Raw genomic sequence first — 17,868 nt, forward strand, 5'->3', positions numbered from 1 at the left:
AGGATGCTTAAGGAAAAGTCTTTGGCTGGATTTCTCGAGACGTGCCAACCCATCCTAAGCCCCAGCCTAATTGTGGGCCCCTCGGTTCCTTCCCACCGCCTCCAGCGCCCGTTCTGGCTTCTTCAAAGGCTTAATGAGGTCATTCCTCGGTGGTAGAATATTCGGGGTGTGGGCGCAGGGTGGAAGCCCTCAGCCTCCCTCCTCCGATTGCGACCGACCCCGGGAGGGAGCCCCTGTGGCCAGGAAGGGGGGACCTCAGATGGCCGTTTGTGCTGGCGCCGCCAGGCCTGACGGTGGGCAGCACCGGCGACTGCGCGGCTGCAAGCAGGGGCCGCAGTAGCCTCTGGACCCGCCCGAGTGGGGGCGCCTGCCGCACCGCACGCGTCAGCGAGGCGGCCCCGTCGGCCCTCCCCCGGGCGGGGCCAGCCCCCGAAGGCGCTGACTCAGCAACGCGAGGGGGGAGTTTTGTCCCTCCGCGGACCCCGTTTCTCTGGGCCTCAGCCGCCACCGAGCGGGTTTCCTTTTTCCGGCGCTCCGGGTACAAGAGCCAGGTTGGGCCACCTAGGCAGCTGGCCGTGGTGCAATCCCAGTACTCACCTGAAGACCCCCCCGGAAACTAACGTTACCCTGCTGGGCAGCGTGGGCACCATGAACAACGCGGGTGAGGCGCAGCTCTTCTCCGCCGAGTGCCTGGCGGAGTCCTCCCTGGGGGTTCCGCTGGACCCGTGAGGCCCGGCGGCGCATAGGGCCAGAGGGCTGGGACCCGGGGCGATGCAGGGGATGGAGCTTTCCGGGCGGCCCGGAGCGGCCCGGAGAGAGACAGCATCTTGGAGGAGCATTGGGTAAAGGGCTTCCAGGCTGTAGTGGTCACCACCTCAGGATGCGCTTACAAAGTTAAACCCGGGACGTGGGAGCCTCGGATCAGCCCCTTTGGTGCTAAAAATCCCGTTTGGTCTCCCAACAGGACTGAATTCGGAGAAGGTAGCTGCTCTGATTCAGAAACTGAATTCTGACCCTCAGTTCGTACTCGCCCAAAATGTCGGGACCACCCACGACCTGCTGGACATCTGTCTGAAGAGGGCCACCGTACAGGGTGCTCAGCATGTGTTCCAGCACGTTGTGCCTCAGGAAGGCAAGCCGGTCACCAACCAGAAGAGCTCAGGTAAGGCTTTGAACTTCTTTCGTACTTGACTTGACTTTTTTTTTAACGGTGTCCCAATTTGGTGTCTTACTTCAGAATGGTCTTAGCAGGAGAGAAGTTTGCATTGAAAGAACATGAAAGTCCCTAGAGAATAGACACAGGTAAAAGGAGGCCTAACAATTACCTGTGAGATTTGTTTTGGTGATCTATGACTTCTTAGTATATTTAGTTTCAGCACTAAAGTGACAAGTTCGGAGTCATCTGTTTGAGCGCAGGTCACACTCTATTTTGATATTACCTGATTGCAGCTCCATGTCTTGCAGATGCCTTTGTGCCTTGGTCACAAAACAGACCATGCAAAAATGTTCATGCCCACAATTGCCGTAAAAGTGTATATAAATACTTGAAATAGAAAACACATAGAAATAGATTTTTAAATAAATTCCTCATAGTTAATGTGCTAATAGGGTCAGTTCTCACCAATAGGTGAGTTCCTAATACAGAAGAAAATTCAGTTCTCCTGCCTTGCTTGTTAAAAAAAAAAAATCTTGTTTTACGATCCTAGCACCATCCAGTGAAATATTGGTTATCAAGGGATCTACATAAGAACATTCTCACAACAAATGGAGAGAATTCTTTTCTCCATCCAGAAAACACTTTTTCTATCTATATTGACGTAAAGCACATTACTGCTTATCTAGAGTCAGTCAAAACTCATAAAATGCACATTTAACTAATATGGGTGTATTTTATTGTATGTAAATTATACCTCAGTAACATTGACTTTTTAATTTTTTTTTTAAAGAGAGAGTGAGAGAGGAGAGAGAATTTTTAATATTTATTTTTTAGTTCTTGGCGGACACAACATCTTTGTTGGTATGTGGTGCTGAGGATCGAACCCGGGCCGCACGCATGCCAGGCGAGCGCGCTACTGCTTGAGCCACATCCCCAGCCCTGACTTTTTAATTTTAAGGCAAAAAAATCATGACCTTACAATAATTAATGTTTTGCTGTGGTAGAAAGTGTGTTAGGGTGATGTGTGCTGTCAGGCTACAAATGATCCAGGTAAATGTCACAGTAATCTTACATAGTTTAGCAGAAAGCCTGAAAATATTAATCTGGAACAAGTCAACAGGTCAGGTTTTATACATTGTGACTCTTTTACTTACAAATAGCACATGAACTATGTACTTTGTTTTCACATTTAATAGTTCATCTAGATTCTCTCTACTGGAAACGTGTATATTTATATATATGTATGGATATATAAGACTTTTTTTTAAATTTTTTTTTTTTAAAGAGAGAGTGAGAGAGGAGAGAGAGAGAGAGAATTTTTAATATTTATTTTTTTAGTTCTCGGCGGACACAACATCTTTGTTGGTATGTGGTGCTGAGGATCGAACCCGGGCCGCACGCATGCGAGGCGAGCACGCTACCGCTTGAGCCACATCCCCAGCCCCTATATAAGACATTTTTGACTTTTGAAAATATGATTTAAAATTTTTCTTACAAAATTATTCTTGTTCAACATAGAAAATTTGCAAAATACCAACAGGAATTTTTTTTTCTTTTTTTCTCTGTAAATTTATCAGATCTTTATCCTATGTGTATTTTTAGTATGAGTTGATACCTCACACATTTTTAGATAACCTACCTGTCTTTCTCACTTATCCATATAATGTGAATATGGTTTCATATCTGTAAAAAGTTACAACCAAATAGTCACAAAGTTTTTTTCCCTCCAAATTTTCCTTTAGAAAAGAGTGTTAGCTGGGTACAGTGGTACACACCTGTAATCTCAGAAACTTAGGAGGCTAAGAAAGGAGAATCGAAAGTTCTAAGATTATAGCTTAGTGGCAGAGTACATCTAGGTTCAATGCCCAGTATCTATCTATCTATCTATATCTATCTATCTACCCCTCTCTCTCTCTCTCTCTCTCTCTCTCTCTCTCTCTCTCTCTCTCTCACATACACACACACACACACACACAAAGAGAATTACCCTATATTCAAGGATTCAAAGACTCTCAGGATGTGCACGCTATTAATTTATCTTTAAGTAGAGTACAATCAGGTGAAGATATTACTCTCATTCCATGCCAGTTTGGGATGCTTAAATAGATCATTTGATTGAATCAGGTTTGGGGGTTTTTTGTGTGTGTGTGTGTGGTACTGGGGATTGAACCCAGGGGTGCTCTACCACTGATCTACATCCTCATCCCTTTTTGTTTCTTCTTTTGAGACAGGTTTCACTAAGTTGTTTAAGGTTTCACTACATTTCTGAGGCTGACCTCAAGCTTGCTGTTCTCCTGCTTCAGCCTCCCATGTCACTGGGATTACAGGCATGTGCCACTGTGCTTGGCTCTAGTGGTGTTTCTTTTAGGTGATTTGTAATAGTTTTTTTTTTTTCCAATTTTTTTTTTTAGTTGTAGAACATAATACCTATGTATTTTTTAAAGATATTAAACCTTTACACACTTTGACATACAGTAATTGCTACCTGTCTTTTTGTTTTTAATGTTTCTGCTCTTTGTGATTTAGTCTTAATTGTCCAAATCTTGTCATGGGTGCAGTGCAGTATTGGGAGATATATTTGAAGCAATATTATCTATGAGCACTCATCATAATTTCTAGTTTTGCTTTCTTGTTTCAGGGCGATGCTGGATCTTTTCTTGTCTGAATGTTATGCGACTTCCATTCATGAAAAAATTTAATATTGAAGAATTTGAGTTTAGTCAATCTTACCTATTTTTCTGGGACAAGGTATGGGACTGATCTTGGAAGATTCTTTTTGTTTTGTTATCAACCTAGGTAGGGACTTCCTCTTCATTTCTTCCTTTTCCAATTATAGTTTACCCTTTAATTATAGATGAAACACCACTTATTCTGATTTCCAAAGTAATAAAAGTTGACTCTTGTTGAAGGGAGAAGTGTGTATGTGTGTGTGTGTGTGTGTGTGTGTGTGTGTAGATATGGTTGGTGCTGTATATCAAATCCAGAACCTCACACATGCTAGGCAAGAGCTCTACTACTGAGCTATACCCCATCCCCCAGAACTGCTTTGGTTGGTAGATGCCTTCTTATTGCCATGAAATGATAAATTCACTGGCTCATCTTACTACTTCCTATTTCTTTAAGATTTAAAATTGTGTTTTCAATCATTTCTCTTTTTGACTTCTTTAAGTTACTTGGTCTTCTTAGGACCTCATTCTCCTTCTTTGGGTAGTACTGAAAAACAGTTACGTTATTCCATTTAAAAGTCTTTAAATTGTGTATTATATGTGTGCATCAGATGTGTTTTGATTGAAGACTCTAAATTTCAGGTTTTATTTTAATATGAGAATGTATGCACAAACACACAATATGTTGGAATAATTATACAAGTATAAGAAGAGACTTCATATATTCTTATGTAACTAGATGCTGATATTTAATTACCAAGTTTAGTGGGGTTTTTTTCCCCCTTATTTTTCTATTGGTGCATTATAGTTGTACATAATGGGGACTTTGTTGTTACCTATTCATATATACACAATATAACAATAGAATTTGACAAATATCATTCCCCCAGTATTTCCCCTTCTGTCCCCATCTCCCTCCCTGGACCCCTTTCCTCTACTCTACTGATCTCCCTTCAGTTGTCAACAGACACTACCCCCCACCCTGCCCCAATCATTTTCTTCCTTTTTCCTCTCTAGCCCAACTTTAGTTTTAAAATACCTATTAGGTTGGATCTGTGATAGTTCCATGATTCTTATTGTGTTGATAATGCCAATAAAGTTATTGCTTCTCTCTTTTTAAAATTTTATTTATCTTTCCTTACTCTAGGTTGAACGTTGTTATTTTTTCTTGAATGCTTTTGTGGACACAGCCCAGAAAAAAGAGCCTGAGGATGGGAGGCTAGTGCAGTATTTGCTTATGAATCCTACAAATGATGGTGGGCAATGGGATATGCTTGTCAATATTGTTGGTAAGAGCCTTTCTGTAATGAAACTAAACTAAAACTCAGCCTGATTGAGCTGAGTTGAGCTGAGTTTTAGTGTAGTTAGGAATAGACTGTTTCTTTGGTGGTTATATACAAAGAAGAATTCGTCTTCAAGAAGAGTATGTAGTTAGGTATAAGAATCTTTATTTCACGTTCTCATCTATAAAGTGCCTTTCTTAAATGAGTGATAAGGAGATGGGAATGGTGGGTCAGGAAGAAAAAGGAAATGTTAAATAGAACTAACTTTGCATTAAAAATATTTTGTCCATTGACATAATAAAAAAAAACAAACACACATTAAGCTGCAACTGTTTGACAGTGTCAAATGGAGAAATCTCTTTGAGCTGGGCACTTTGCAAAGTATGATAGGCAAAAAGAATTAATTCTAAAACAGGTAGATGAATATGTACGTGGAAAAGATGATTAATAATAAGCACTAGATTTTCTAGATTATAACAGTAAAATATAGCCTGTTTTTAAAAGCAATAGAGTTTTGACAGAATGTCTAACACTAGAGTGTACTTTTACCTTATTGAACACTAAAATTTGTTTACTTTTAGAAAAATATGGCGTTGTCCCTAAGAAATGCTTCCCTGAGTCTCATACAACAGAGGCAAGCAGACGCATGAATGATATTCTGAATCACAAGGTATGACATGTGGAGCAGGGTAGGATTGAGTTTAGTGTACTTACCTTAAAATTTTCTACCTTACACACACATGTAATCTGAATTACTTGGGAGGCTAGGGCAGATGATGGCAAGTTGGAGACCAGACCAAGCAGTGGAGCACTTGTCTAGCCTGGGATCAGTCCCAAAAGCAAAAACCAAAAAAAATATCTGGGCATGATGGTGCACACCTGTAATCCCACAATTCGGGATACTAAGGCAGGAGGATGACAAGTTCAAGGCTAGCCTGGGCAATTAAGTGAGAACCTGTCTCAAATTTTTTTAAATTACTGCCCCCAACTTTGCCCCTTTTCAGCAGGAAGCAGTTTGGAGATGTTGTCATCCCTTTTTCCATAGAAATGTAATGTAGAAATTGACAGTGGGGAAATGTGACAGTGGTCCACTTTATGCTTTGAATATAACCCTTGCTGTTCTGCCACGTCAACTTATTTTTAAAGTGGACATATCTTTCTCTTCCTCTCTCCCTGCTCCTATCTAATCTCTCCCCCTCCTTAATTTTAGGGAAAATAGGATTACCTTTCTTCCCCATTCTAGGCAGAGTTATCTGTCCCTGAGTACACCCTCACCATAGGAATGAAGTAATCCAGACTTTGGGATGCTACCAGAAGATCGCAGAAATAACTATCTCCCAAATTAACAGAGAACATGTGGAATGTAGCCTTTGAGTCACCTCTTTAAAAAGCCCTCTGTTCTGCAGGTCTCCTGCCTGTAATCCCAGAGGCTCTGGAGCCTGAGGCAGGAGGATCGCAAGTTCAAAGCCAGCCTCAGTAACTTAGCGAGGTGCTAAGCAACTCAATAAGACTCTGTCTCTAAATAAAATACAAAACAGGGCTGGGGATGTGGCTCAGTGGTCGAGTGCCCCTGAGTTCAATCCCTAGTACCTCCCGCTACCCCCCCACCAAAAAAAAAAGTCCCTATTCCTGCTGACAGGCAAGACAGGAGTCCCTTGTTTATCTCCTTTGCTGACAAAGCAATACACCTTTTTCTCCCCCCCCCCAAAAAAAAAAAAACAAAACTTTTTTTTTTTTAAAGGGCTGGGGATGTGGTTCAGTGATTAAGCACTACTGGCTTCAATCCCTCATACCAAAAGAAAAAAAAATAAAGCCCCTAACTCATTTTTAAAAAGAGTTCTGGTTATTTCAGTGTACACAGTTTGTCACTGTCTATCAAAAGCAATGGGGTTACATATTTAAAAATAATTGAGATTTGGAAAATTTTTTTAATATCTTTTATTTCTGTTGATTTTAACATTCTCTTATGGATATTCAGGGGGGGAAAGTCTCATGCTCAATATGTGCCTCTTGCTTAGTTCTTATACAGATGGGTTAGGACAGCTTTATTTGCTAGTAAAACCAAAGAGAACTATTTGCTGAGTTCTTAGGCTTCCCCAGACCACATTAATATGATTTATCTGCCCACTAAAGATTTGATATAATCACAGAACTTATTTTTTCTTTTAGTACTGGGAATTAGAGTCTCGCACATGTTAGGCAAATGCCCCACTACCGAGCCATATTCTTGAACCTTTTATCATTTTATTTTTTTGAGACAGGGTCTTGCGAAATTGCCCAGGCTTTCCTCAAACTTATAATCTTTCTCCCTCAGTCTCCAAAGTAGCTGAGATTAAAGATGTGTGCCACCACACCCAGCTTGAACTGTTTTTTATTGTGTCAGTTATCTTAATGAATCATTTTTTTCTTCATAACTCATTTTACCAAGAAAGGTTATAAATCCTATAAGGATGCTGCTCTGCTAGCCAGACATCTTTTTTGAGAATTGGGAATTAAGAGAATCTACTATCCTTGTCTCTGAGGCTAAAATTGGATCTGTCATCCCTGGGAAAAAGATGACATTTTAAAATAAATACAGATATTCCCCAATATTAGAAGTAAGTTATTTTCTACAGAGGAAACTGGGAATTCTTATCCAAAGGCTAAATGATCATTAGTAGCATAACTTTGGATTTCATTTTGAGTGGGAGGAAGATCCTCCTTAGCATGCTGTTAAATTTCAGACTCTCCTTTATTTTGGGCATCTCTCAAAATTTAAAGCAACAAAATTGAAAATTATATTGGAAGTTGACACAGCCATTTCATAGTGATTTGACAGAGAAGGTGATTTGAACAACTAATAAAATTCCAAATAAAAATATGTAAGTCTAGTGCCATAATCATTTGTTTCTTGCTTTTTCTAAGGGTGAATGGCATTATGGAATCATGTTTTTCCCAAGTCCATACAAAGAGTACTGTCAATTATAGCGTAGAAACATCTAGCAGTCTTTGGGAATAATCCATGTCTTATGCAAAGTATTTTTTTGTTTGTTCGTTTGTTTTTGTTGTGTGTTTAAGTAGACTCATTGGGGAAAAACATTTGCTTCTGTACTTATGCTCTGGTCTTGACCAACTTATACTTCAAAATAGAACTAGCGTTGGTCTTACATTAGGCTTATTTACAGTTTGGGTAACTATTGGAGTACTGAATAAGTTTCTATCATAGATGAGAGAATTCTGTATTCGACTACGGAACCTGGTACACAGTGGAGCAACCAAGGGAGAAATCTCAGCTACACAGGACGTCATGATGGAGGAGGTAATAATAATTATCTGGATTTTTGTGATTCTTCTAAAGAACTCAGAACATTTGTTAAACTGATTAGAAAGTGTAGTCATTACAGTAAATATTTAATTGAATGGAAATACTTATTTTACACTAAAAAATTTTGAGATTTAAACTTGATTTTATTTTAGTACAGTTCTTCATTCTTCATTTTTTAAATATTGAACACCTCTGTGAGTTTGGAATTGAGGAAACAAAGATGAGAAAGCCCATTTCTGCTCTTTTTTTTCTTTTTTTTTAAAGAGAGAGAGAATTTTAATATTTATTTTTTAATTATCGGCGGACACAACATCTTTGTTTGTACGTGGTGCTGAGGATTGAACCCGGGCCGCACGCATGCCAGGCGAGCGTGCTACCGCTTGAGCCACATCCCCAGCCCCCCATTTCTGCTCTTAAGGAGCTCAGTCTCTTGGGGGAAAAAAAACACATGAATTATTATAATAAATCCTGTGCTATAAATAAGTCCTATGCTGAAATATGTGAAAAAGGAATTGGTGGTCTTAGAGGAGGAGTGAATAATTCATTGAGCTCAAGGTACCTAGGGAGATTTTGAAAGAGCAGTAAGAATTTACTAGGTAAATAATAGGGAAGACCATCTCAGGAAAGGGAATTATATACCCAGTGGCATGAGATGTGGGGAATCTTGGGTAGGTGCCAGAACTTTTGGGTTTTTGTAGGAATAAAGATGAGGAACTGTTGATGGTTATATCAGTTAAAATAATGTATTTGAAAACTTTTTGAAAAACTTAAAAAGCATCAAATATAAGGTGGTCAAAGTATTTATCGTCAAAGCAGTAAAGAAATTTTATTACTTAACACTGTCCATATCCAGAATGAATATACATGAAACTGAAATTGCTTTGAGAAAAGAACCTTTTTCAGCCATTGGGCCCATTAGTAGACCTCCTTTTAAGACTGTGAAGTTAAAATGGGTTAATTTTTTTTTCACTGCAATGGAAAAAAAACTTATCCTTCACTAATGTTTTCCTTTAAATTTTAGGCAGTATATAGAAGAGTAGTTGAAAGCATAGTCTCTGGAGTCAGACTGTGTGAATTTTATTCTTCTCTTTACCTAAGAGCCATGTCTCCTGCGACAAGTTTCTTAAGCTCTCAGGTCTCTGTTCAAGTGTAGTATGTTTAGCCCATTACTTGACACAATAGCTTTTTCTTCTTACATTGTCTTTCAATTGAATGAATATGAGGTTTAATTTACCACATGCATTTAAATTATCTCATATTTGCCTTTCTTCTTAAATGTTCCTATTACAGAAAGATGTCTTCGTGTAGCAAGAAAAAAACAGGCTTTGGAGTTAGATGTACGTGGATTTTAACTCTGATTCTATTACTAAACAGCCTATGCCCCATCAAAACACCTCTTCTGGTACCCTAGCCCCTCAGTCCCAGTTGATGACCTCTTTGTGCCCAGTGGCACAGGGCTGCCATGGTGCTTGGCAGGATCTGGCTACAGATTCACCCTCCCTCTCTATGATCTTGGGTAGCTCAGTTAATGTGAGATTGAATTTGAGATTTAAGATAGTTTCCTAATTGGGTTTTATGAGGTATAAGGAATTAAATATAAGTATGCAAGGCACACAGCAGGAGTCTAGTAAATACTAGTTCTCTTCCCTTCACTGCTTGGAATGGTATCTCTTGCACAGGGCATATCTCTTACATAATCTTCCATCATTTATGCTTTAAGATAATGGGAGTACAGCAGGCATGAAAGTTTTGCAGACAGTTAGGGAAAGGTCCAAGATAATACTTTTTATAGAACATAAGCTTTCTATTGGCTTGGGATATTTTTTTCAATGATTTTTGGACTAATAATGTATTTAAGATTCATGTCCTAATCGTAGGACTAGTGGAAGAGCAAGTGACTGATAAGAATTAAGGCAGATGGGGCTGGGGATGTGGCTCAAGCGGTAGCGCGCTCGCCTGGCATGTGTGCGGCCCGGGTTCGATCCTCAGCACCACATACAAACAAAGATGTTGTGTCCGCCGAGAACTAAAAAAAAAATAAATATTAAAAATTCTCTCTCTCTCTCTCTCTCTCTCTCTCTCTCTCTCTCCTCTCTCACTCTCTCTTTAAAAAAAAAAAAAGAATTAAGGCAGATATATTTTACATTTTTGTCTCTGTTCACTACAGAATTCTGTGTGGTTGGTTTTTAAATCTTTTTAAATCTTTACAGTTCCCCAAATGACTCTTCTTTATTGAGCCTGACTCTCTGGTAATGAAGAGTCTAGCCACAAATTAGTACCTTTGATTTGTTTAGCCTTGTGGGCAAGTCAAAATGATGACTAAATGAACAACCATGAAGCTCAGATTGCTTTGAATGGAATGTTTATGCTGAAGGCATTCTTTCTGAGAGAAGGGCAAATTCTCTGTAGAGGTGATAGACAAGGCAGATCTGTTTTAGAAAAGTGTAGTCACCTCTATTGCAGTGTTTTCTCAGTGTGTTCCTTTCCATCTCCAGATCCCTTTAGGATTATTAATGTATACTGTACCAAAACTCCATCTGTTAAAAACAAATCATAAAACAGAGACCAAAAATAATATTTGTCAGTGCTATGAAGGGTCATTTTGATTTGCTTAGGAAATTGTATAGCAGTGGCTCTTAGCTCTTAAAACAATATTTAGGCCTGACAGTAGTGCACACCTGTAATCCCAGAAACTTGGGAGGCTGAGGCGGGAGGAAGTTCAAGGCAAACCCTTGCAAGTTAGCAAGACTTTCTCAAAATAAAAAATTAGCTGTGTGTGGTGGCACATGCCTCAGAAGGCTGAAGCAGGAGGATTACAAATTCAAGGCCAGCCTCAGCAACTTAGTGAGGCCATCAGCAATTTAGCAAGACCATGTCTCCAAAAGGGTTGGTGATATGGCTCAGTAGTAAAGAATTGGCTTCAATCCCTGATACCTAAAAAATAAAAGATAAAAATACAAAAAATGAAAAGGGCTGGGAATATAGATCAGTGGTAAAGCAGCCCTGGGTTCAATCCCCAATATTAGGGAAAGAAAACAAACAAACAAAAAAAAACACATTATTTAGGCCTGGACTGGACTTGCCCTAGACTTACAAAATCAGTTTCCCTTGGAAGGGAATAATTATCTGTATTTTTATTTTAAAGACTTCTTTGATTTAAAAATTTATATCATAAACATAAATACAGTGAAAATTCTTCTTTCTACTATGTTCTTCCTTCCAGCTCATACCCCAACCCAAAATTAGTTATATTAAAGAGTTTCCATATTTAAAAAATTTCTTTTCTATTGTATTTTATTGTCTCAATATTCCATAATTTATTTGACTGGTCCCAATTGATGGACACTGTATGTTTTCTAATATTTTGTTTGAAAAAAATAGTGTAATAAATAATCTTATATACATAAAATTTTATATATGTGCAAATATACCTATAGGTTACATTTCTAGAGGCAGAATTTTTTTTAATCAGAAAGAATATGCATTTATAATTTTGATAATGTAAAGCCAGATTATCCCAGGGATTATACCACTTCACACTGTCATCATCAATGTCTTATACAACCTGTTTCCCTTTAGTTTTATCGGGGCAGTGTATTGTCAAACAGTAGGATTTTTGTCAATCTTATATGCAATACTATCTCACTGTAGTTTCATTTTATATTTTTCTTACTTTGAGTGGGGCTAAGCATCATTTCTGAGAACTGTTTATATCCTTTACTTGATTTTCTTTCTTCATTTCTAGTTATTTCTTTTTTTGGTGGTGTTGGGATCAAACCCAAGACCTTGCACACGGCAAGCACTCTACCACTGAGCCACACCCCCAGTCCCCAAAAGTAAATTACTGAGAAATTATCTGATAGCAGTATGTGCTATAAAGAATATAAAATAGGCCAGGCATAGTGGCACATGCTTGTAATCCCAACGGTTTGGGAAGCTGAGGCAGGAGGATTGCAAGTTCAAAGCCAGCCTCAGCAAAAGCGAGGTGCTAAGCAACTCAGTAAGACCCTGTCTTTAAATAAAATACAAAATAGGGCTGGGGAGATGGCTCAGTGTCAAGTGCCCCTGAGTTCAATCCCCTGTATACACACACACACCAAAAAAAAAAACAAAGAACATAAAATAGGATGATCGGTAGGGTCATTAGGATAGGCCTTTCTAAGGTCAAATCTGAACTAAGACATGAGTAACAAGAGCATACCAGGCAGGGGACATCAAGTGCAAATGCCCTAAGATAGGAGAAAGCTGGTAATTTTGAGGAACAGAAAAAAGGCAATGTGCCTTGAACTTGGAAAGCAAGGTTGGGAGAGATTATAACAGAATTTGTAGAGGAGCTGGAAAGCAGCTTATGCTATATAGGACCTATAGACCATGGTAAGGAGTCTGCATTTTATTCTAAATGAGGTAAGAATTATGGGTTTTAAGCTAAGGTTTAATTTTTGCTTCAAGAATATTCACTCTGGGGCTAGCTAAGGTTGTGGCTCAGTGGCAGAGAGCTTGCCTAGCATGTATGAGGTGTTGTGTTTGAGTCTCAGCACCACATATCAATAAGTAAAATAAAGGTCCATTGACAACTAAAAAAATATTTAAAAAAAGAAAAAAAAATGTTCACTCTGGGGGCTGGGGTTTGATCCTCAGCACCACATAAAAATAAATAAACAAAATAAAGGTATTGTGTCCAACTACAACTAAAAAAAAAAAAGTATGTTCACTCTGAATGTTTTGAGAATAGAGCGTATAACAGCAGGATAGGAAGCGGGGAGACCAGATAGGAAGTTAATTCTAGTCACATAGATAAGAGGTTATAGTAGTTTGGGTAGGGTTGGTGAGAGTGAGAATGGAGAGAAGTGAATCAATTTCAGGGTGTATTTTGGAAATGAAACTGTCAAGACTTGCTGATGTGTTGAACGTGGAGGACAAGGAAGGTGGAATATCTGGGTAATGTGGCATGGGGATGTCTTGAATATGTGAAAGAATGCTGCTAGGCAGTTAGGGCAGTAGGGAACCAGAGTGTGGAAAAAATAACAAATGTGAATGAGAGAAATAATATTGAAGAGGAAGGTTTTGGAGGAGAGAAAGAACAGATATGGTCTATTAAGTAGTGCTTTCAAACTTCAAGGTGCATATGAATCACCTGGGGATCTTATTAAAATGCAGATTGATAGGTCTGGAGTAGATTGAATAGGTCTGGAGTAGGGGCAGGATAGTGTGCACTTCTGTATCTTTGATTCAAATACTACTCTAGAAGCACTCTCAGGATCATTATCGAACTATTAATTTTTCACATGAGCACATTGCCTTTACATGTCATTCTCTGTCAAAAATATATTTAATGCCCCAGAAAGTATCTACTTCTCTGTCTTCCTTTATGGGCTCAGGTGGTTTTTGTTTCATTTGTTTTAAAACAGATCCTTGCCCTTTTTTCATTCTCCACCAGGAAGCAGTAGAGAGCAGCCATTCCTTCACTCCTCGTTCTCAGTGTATCAGTCATCAAGGTCACTTACTCCTCTCCTGTAGCTGGTTCATTAACCATAGCATTTGATTGAATTGCCTTCAAAATTCTTCGCTTTTCTGTGACCACTGTAGTGTCTTTGTGGCTACTCTGTGATCAGTAGGTCATTTCACCTTTAACCCTCCATCAGTTAAAAAAAAAAGTTGGAATAAATGATTTAAGAGCTTTGTAGCTTTGCATTTTATAATAGAAAAACCTAGTATTTTTACAGTGCATCAGACTTTATTTAACTCTCTCAATAACCCAATATTGCCAGTAAAAATGAATATTCTAAGATTCTGCACTTCTGTAGTGTTTCTAGCTATTGAAATCTTTTAGTTTTTCCAGTTTTGCTCCCTTATGGGTAGTTTGATTATTATTATTATTATTATTATTATTATTATTATTATTTTGTAGGCAGACACAATACCATTATTCTAGCTATTTATTTTTATGTGGCTCTAAGGTTCAAACCCAGTGCCTCATATGTGCTAGGCAAGCACTCAACCACTGAGCCATATCCCTAGCCCCTAGTTTGTTTTTTTTTTTTTTTTTTTTTTTTTTTTTTGGCACCAGGGATTGAACTCAGGGACACTCAACTACAAGCCACATCTCCAGTCCTATTTTGTGTTTTATTTAGATACAGGATCTCATTGAGTTGCTCAGTGCCACACTTTTGCTGAGTCTGGCTTTGAACTTACAATCCTCCTGCCTCAGGATCCCGAGCCACTTGGATTAAAGGCATGTGCCACCTTGCCTAGCTAGTTTGTTTGGGCTATTTTTTTAAATATTTATTTTTTAATTATAGGTGGACACAATACATTTATTTTACTTGTTTATTGTTTATTTTTATTTATATATGACAGTGGAATGCATTATAAATTTTTCATATCTCTGGTTGTATACACAGTATATTCACACCAATTCATGTCTTCATACATGTACTTTGTATAATAATGATGATCACATCCTACCATCATTAATAACCCCATGCTCCCTTCCTTCCCCTCCAACCCCTCTGCCCTATCTAGAGTTTGTCTATTCCTCCCATGTTCCCGCTTCCTATCCCACTATGAATCAGTCTCCTTATATCAAAGAAAACATTTAGCATTGATTTTTGGGGATTGGCTAACTTCACTTAGCATATCTTCTCTAACTCCATCCATTTACCTGCAAGTGCCATGATTTTATTCTCTTTTATTGCTGAGTAATATTCCATTGTGTATATATGCCATATTTTTTTTATCCATTCATCTATTGAGGGGCGTCTAGGTTGGTTCCACAGTTTAGATATTGTAAATTGTGCTGCTATAAACATTGATGTGGCTGTGTCCCTGTAGTATGCTGTTTTTAAGTCTTTTGGGTATAGACCAAGGAGAGGGATAGCTAGGTCAAATGGTGGTTCCATTCCCAATTTTCCAAAAAATCTTCATACTGCTTTCCATATTGGCTGCACCAATTTGCAGTCCCACCAGTAATGTATGAGTGTACCTTTTTCCCCACATCCTCGCCAACACTTATTGTTGTTTGTATGCCTAATAGCTGCCATTCTTACTGGAGTGAGATGAAATCTTAGAGTGGTTTTGATTTGCATTTCTCTAATTGCTAATGATGGTGAACACTTTTTCACGTACTTCTTTATTTTTATGTGGTGCTGAGGATCGAACCCAGGGCCTCGCACATGCTAGGCTGAGCCACAACCCCAGCCCCATAGTTTGGTTATTTTGAAACTAACTTTCAACCTTTCCTCCTTTCTGATCTGCCTAACAAAATAACTCTTAAAGGTTCTCACACTTCTAAGTAGTGGTGACTGACTTTCACCTATTGCATCTTTTTCTTCTCACTTGATTCTCTTGTTTGTCTCCCGGATTTAGCCATGAGTATGGGAATTGACTCAGTCCCAGATTGCAAATTTGTTTGTCTTTTTAAATTGGGATCTGTACATCCCCCCACCCCCGCCCCCGTGTTCTATGTCTTGTGCTTCCCCCTTTCCCTATCCTGATTCAATTATTTATCATCTTAGGGGAAAATATTTTTAGAGACCATTTCAGTATGGCTCCTTTATAAAATTAGACTTGAGAGTTAAGACCTTTTTCTCTTATTTATATTCTGCCTTCTACAAGATGTATTTAAATAGAAACAGGAATTGCGTTTTTTCAATACCAGGGGCAGCTTTTCTGATTGGTTTTAAGTTGGTAGAGATTGTTTTTAAATTAATTGTAATTCCTTGATAGAAAGGGATTACATATGCTTAGCCACATAGTACGATTAGTTTAAATTTCCAGTTAAATTAGCAAGAATATAAAATCTTAAAATCAGAAGCCACATGGCCCTGATAGGCAGGTGTAGATGCAGTGTATCTCAGCATGGCTTTTCTTGACCCTACCTCCAGTCAAAGGTGCAAGAGAAGGATCTCAGTGAGTCAAAAAAATTAGAAGTTTTTCCAGTAATCTGTATTTAAAGGAATAATTACAAACATTGACTTCTTCTGTTTTAATTTTTTAAAAAATTCAAAATCAGTAAGACCACATTTATAAGCTATATAAATAGATTGGGGAGTTGGGGGGGGGCAGTCAGTTCCCAGTTGTCACCGTGCCATATATCTCTCTGCCTTCAGTATTTCAGCATTTTGGAAAGTTCATATTCCCTTAGTCTGCCCACTTTACTCTGTTTTAAATACCTTTTTATTAGGTTGGGACTGACATTTTTGATCTAAAATCACAAGTCATACATTCAGTAAATATTTCACATGTGCCTGGCACCGTTCTAGGCATTGGGGATTCAATACTGAACAAAACATTAAAATCCCCACCTTTGTGTAATTTACTTCCTAGTAGAGAGAGACAAAATATATAGGAAATATAATATGCTTATATACTTTCATAAGTGTTATGGAAAAAAAACAAAGTAAAGAGCTGGACGCTGAGGCACACACCTGTAATCCCAGCACTTGGGAGGCTAAAGCAGGAGGATCACAAATTCGAGGGTAGACTCCGTAATTTAGCAAGGCCCTGACTCAAAATTTAAAAAACAAAGGGGAGCTGAGGATGTACCTCAGTGGTAAAGCATCACTTTACCAAAAAATAAAATTAAAAATAAAGGAGAGGAAGATCAAAAGTATTTTGAGATTATGGTTGTTCTGTTATTTTATTCAATTCTCTATATTGACTTGTGTTCAATAGCCAGTATCTTTTGTTTTGTCCTGAATGCCAAGTGCGTTTTGTGAGAAGCAGATGACATTCCTGTGTTACCCACTAGAGAGCAGACTTGTATATCTAAAGCGCACTGATGGTTTGTACCATTGAGAATAAGCAATGTTATTTCAGAACAGCAGTTTCTTTTCAAGAAAATGTAGTGCCAGGACCTTGGAGATTATACTTTAGGAGATTTTTAATCAGAGTTTAGTTAACTAACTAAATAAGTGAGGCTGTGGGTTCAATCTTTAAAAAAAGAGTATTGTTATTTGATTCATAGTCAAATATTCCTTCCAACGTGTTACAAACTGATTTAAATATGAATGTTTGGATAAGTTACAGTTGTGGTAAACAAATAATATAAAACAAAGCCACATATTTCAAGTTACAGAGTTTTACCAGAATCTAAGAGGAAGGAATGTCACTCTTATCCTCACGTATATCTTAAATGTATATTTGATAAAATTCAGATTTATAAAGCATATGCAGTAGGGCTAAATGTTGTTTTGCAAAAGGATTCACCATAAAATTCATTAAATAGCAGAAACAAAATGTGAATTCCTCTAATGCTTTTTTTTCTTTTTTCTTTTTTTTTTTATTAATGGTGCTAGAGCTAGAACCCAGGTCCTTATGTACACTAGGCAAGCACTGTACTTCTGAGCTGCTTCCCCAGCCCCTCTGATGCTTTTTTTGAGAGAAGGGGGTAACTTAATACTTTTTACCTAAAGCAGGGAGTCAGATGCACAATAAGATATTATGAAAACTATAGTAGAA

At 38.3% G+C, this 17,868-nt stretch overlaps 1 protein-coding gene across 1 annotated transcript in view; it reads left to right on the top strand.

Moving 5' to 3' along the window:
- The first annotated feature begins 336 nt into the window (after positions 1–336).
- The window catches only part of BLMH (bleomycin hydrolase), a 46,494-nt gene continuing 28,962 nt past the window's right edge, over positions 337–17,868 (top strand). Inside the window, exons 1-6 of the mRNA XM_081271083.1 lie at positions 337–661; positions 965–1,162; positions 3,795–3,904; positions 4,970–5,111; positions 5,687–5,775; positions 8,311–8,403. Of these exons, the coding sequence (XP_081127209.1) occupies positions 649–661; positions 965–1,162; positions 3,795–3,904; positions 4,970–5,111; positions 5,687–5,775; positions 8,311–8,403 (645 nt within the window). The 5' untranslated portion in view covers positions 337–648. The remainder of the gene's footprint in view (positions 662–964; positions 1,163–3,794; positions 3,905–4,969; positions 5,112–5,686; positions 5,776–8,310; positions 8,404–17,868) is intronic.

Source organism: Spermophilus citellus (assembly GCF_964194105.1).
Source record: "Spermophilus citellus genome assembly, chromosome: 17".
NCBI lineage: Eukaryota > Metazoa > Chordata > Mammalia > Rodentia > Sciuridae > Spermophilus > Spermophilus citellus.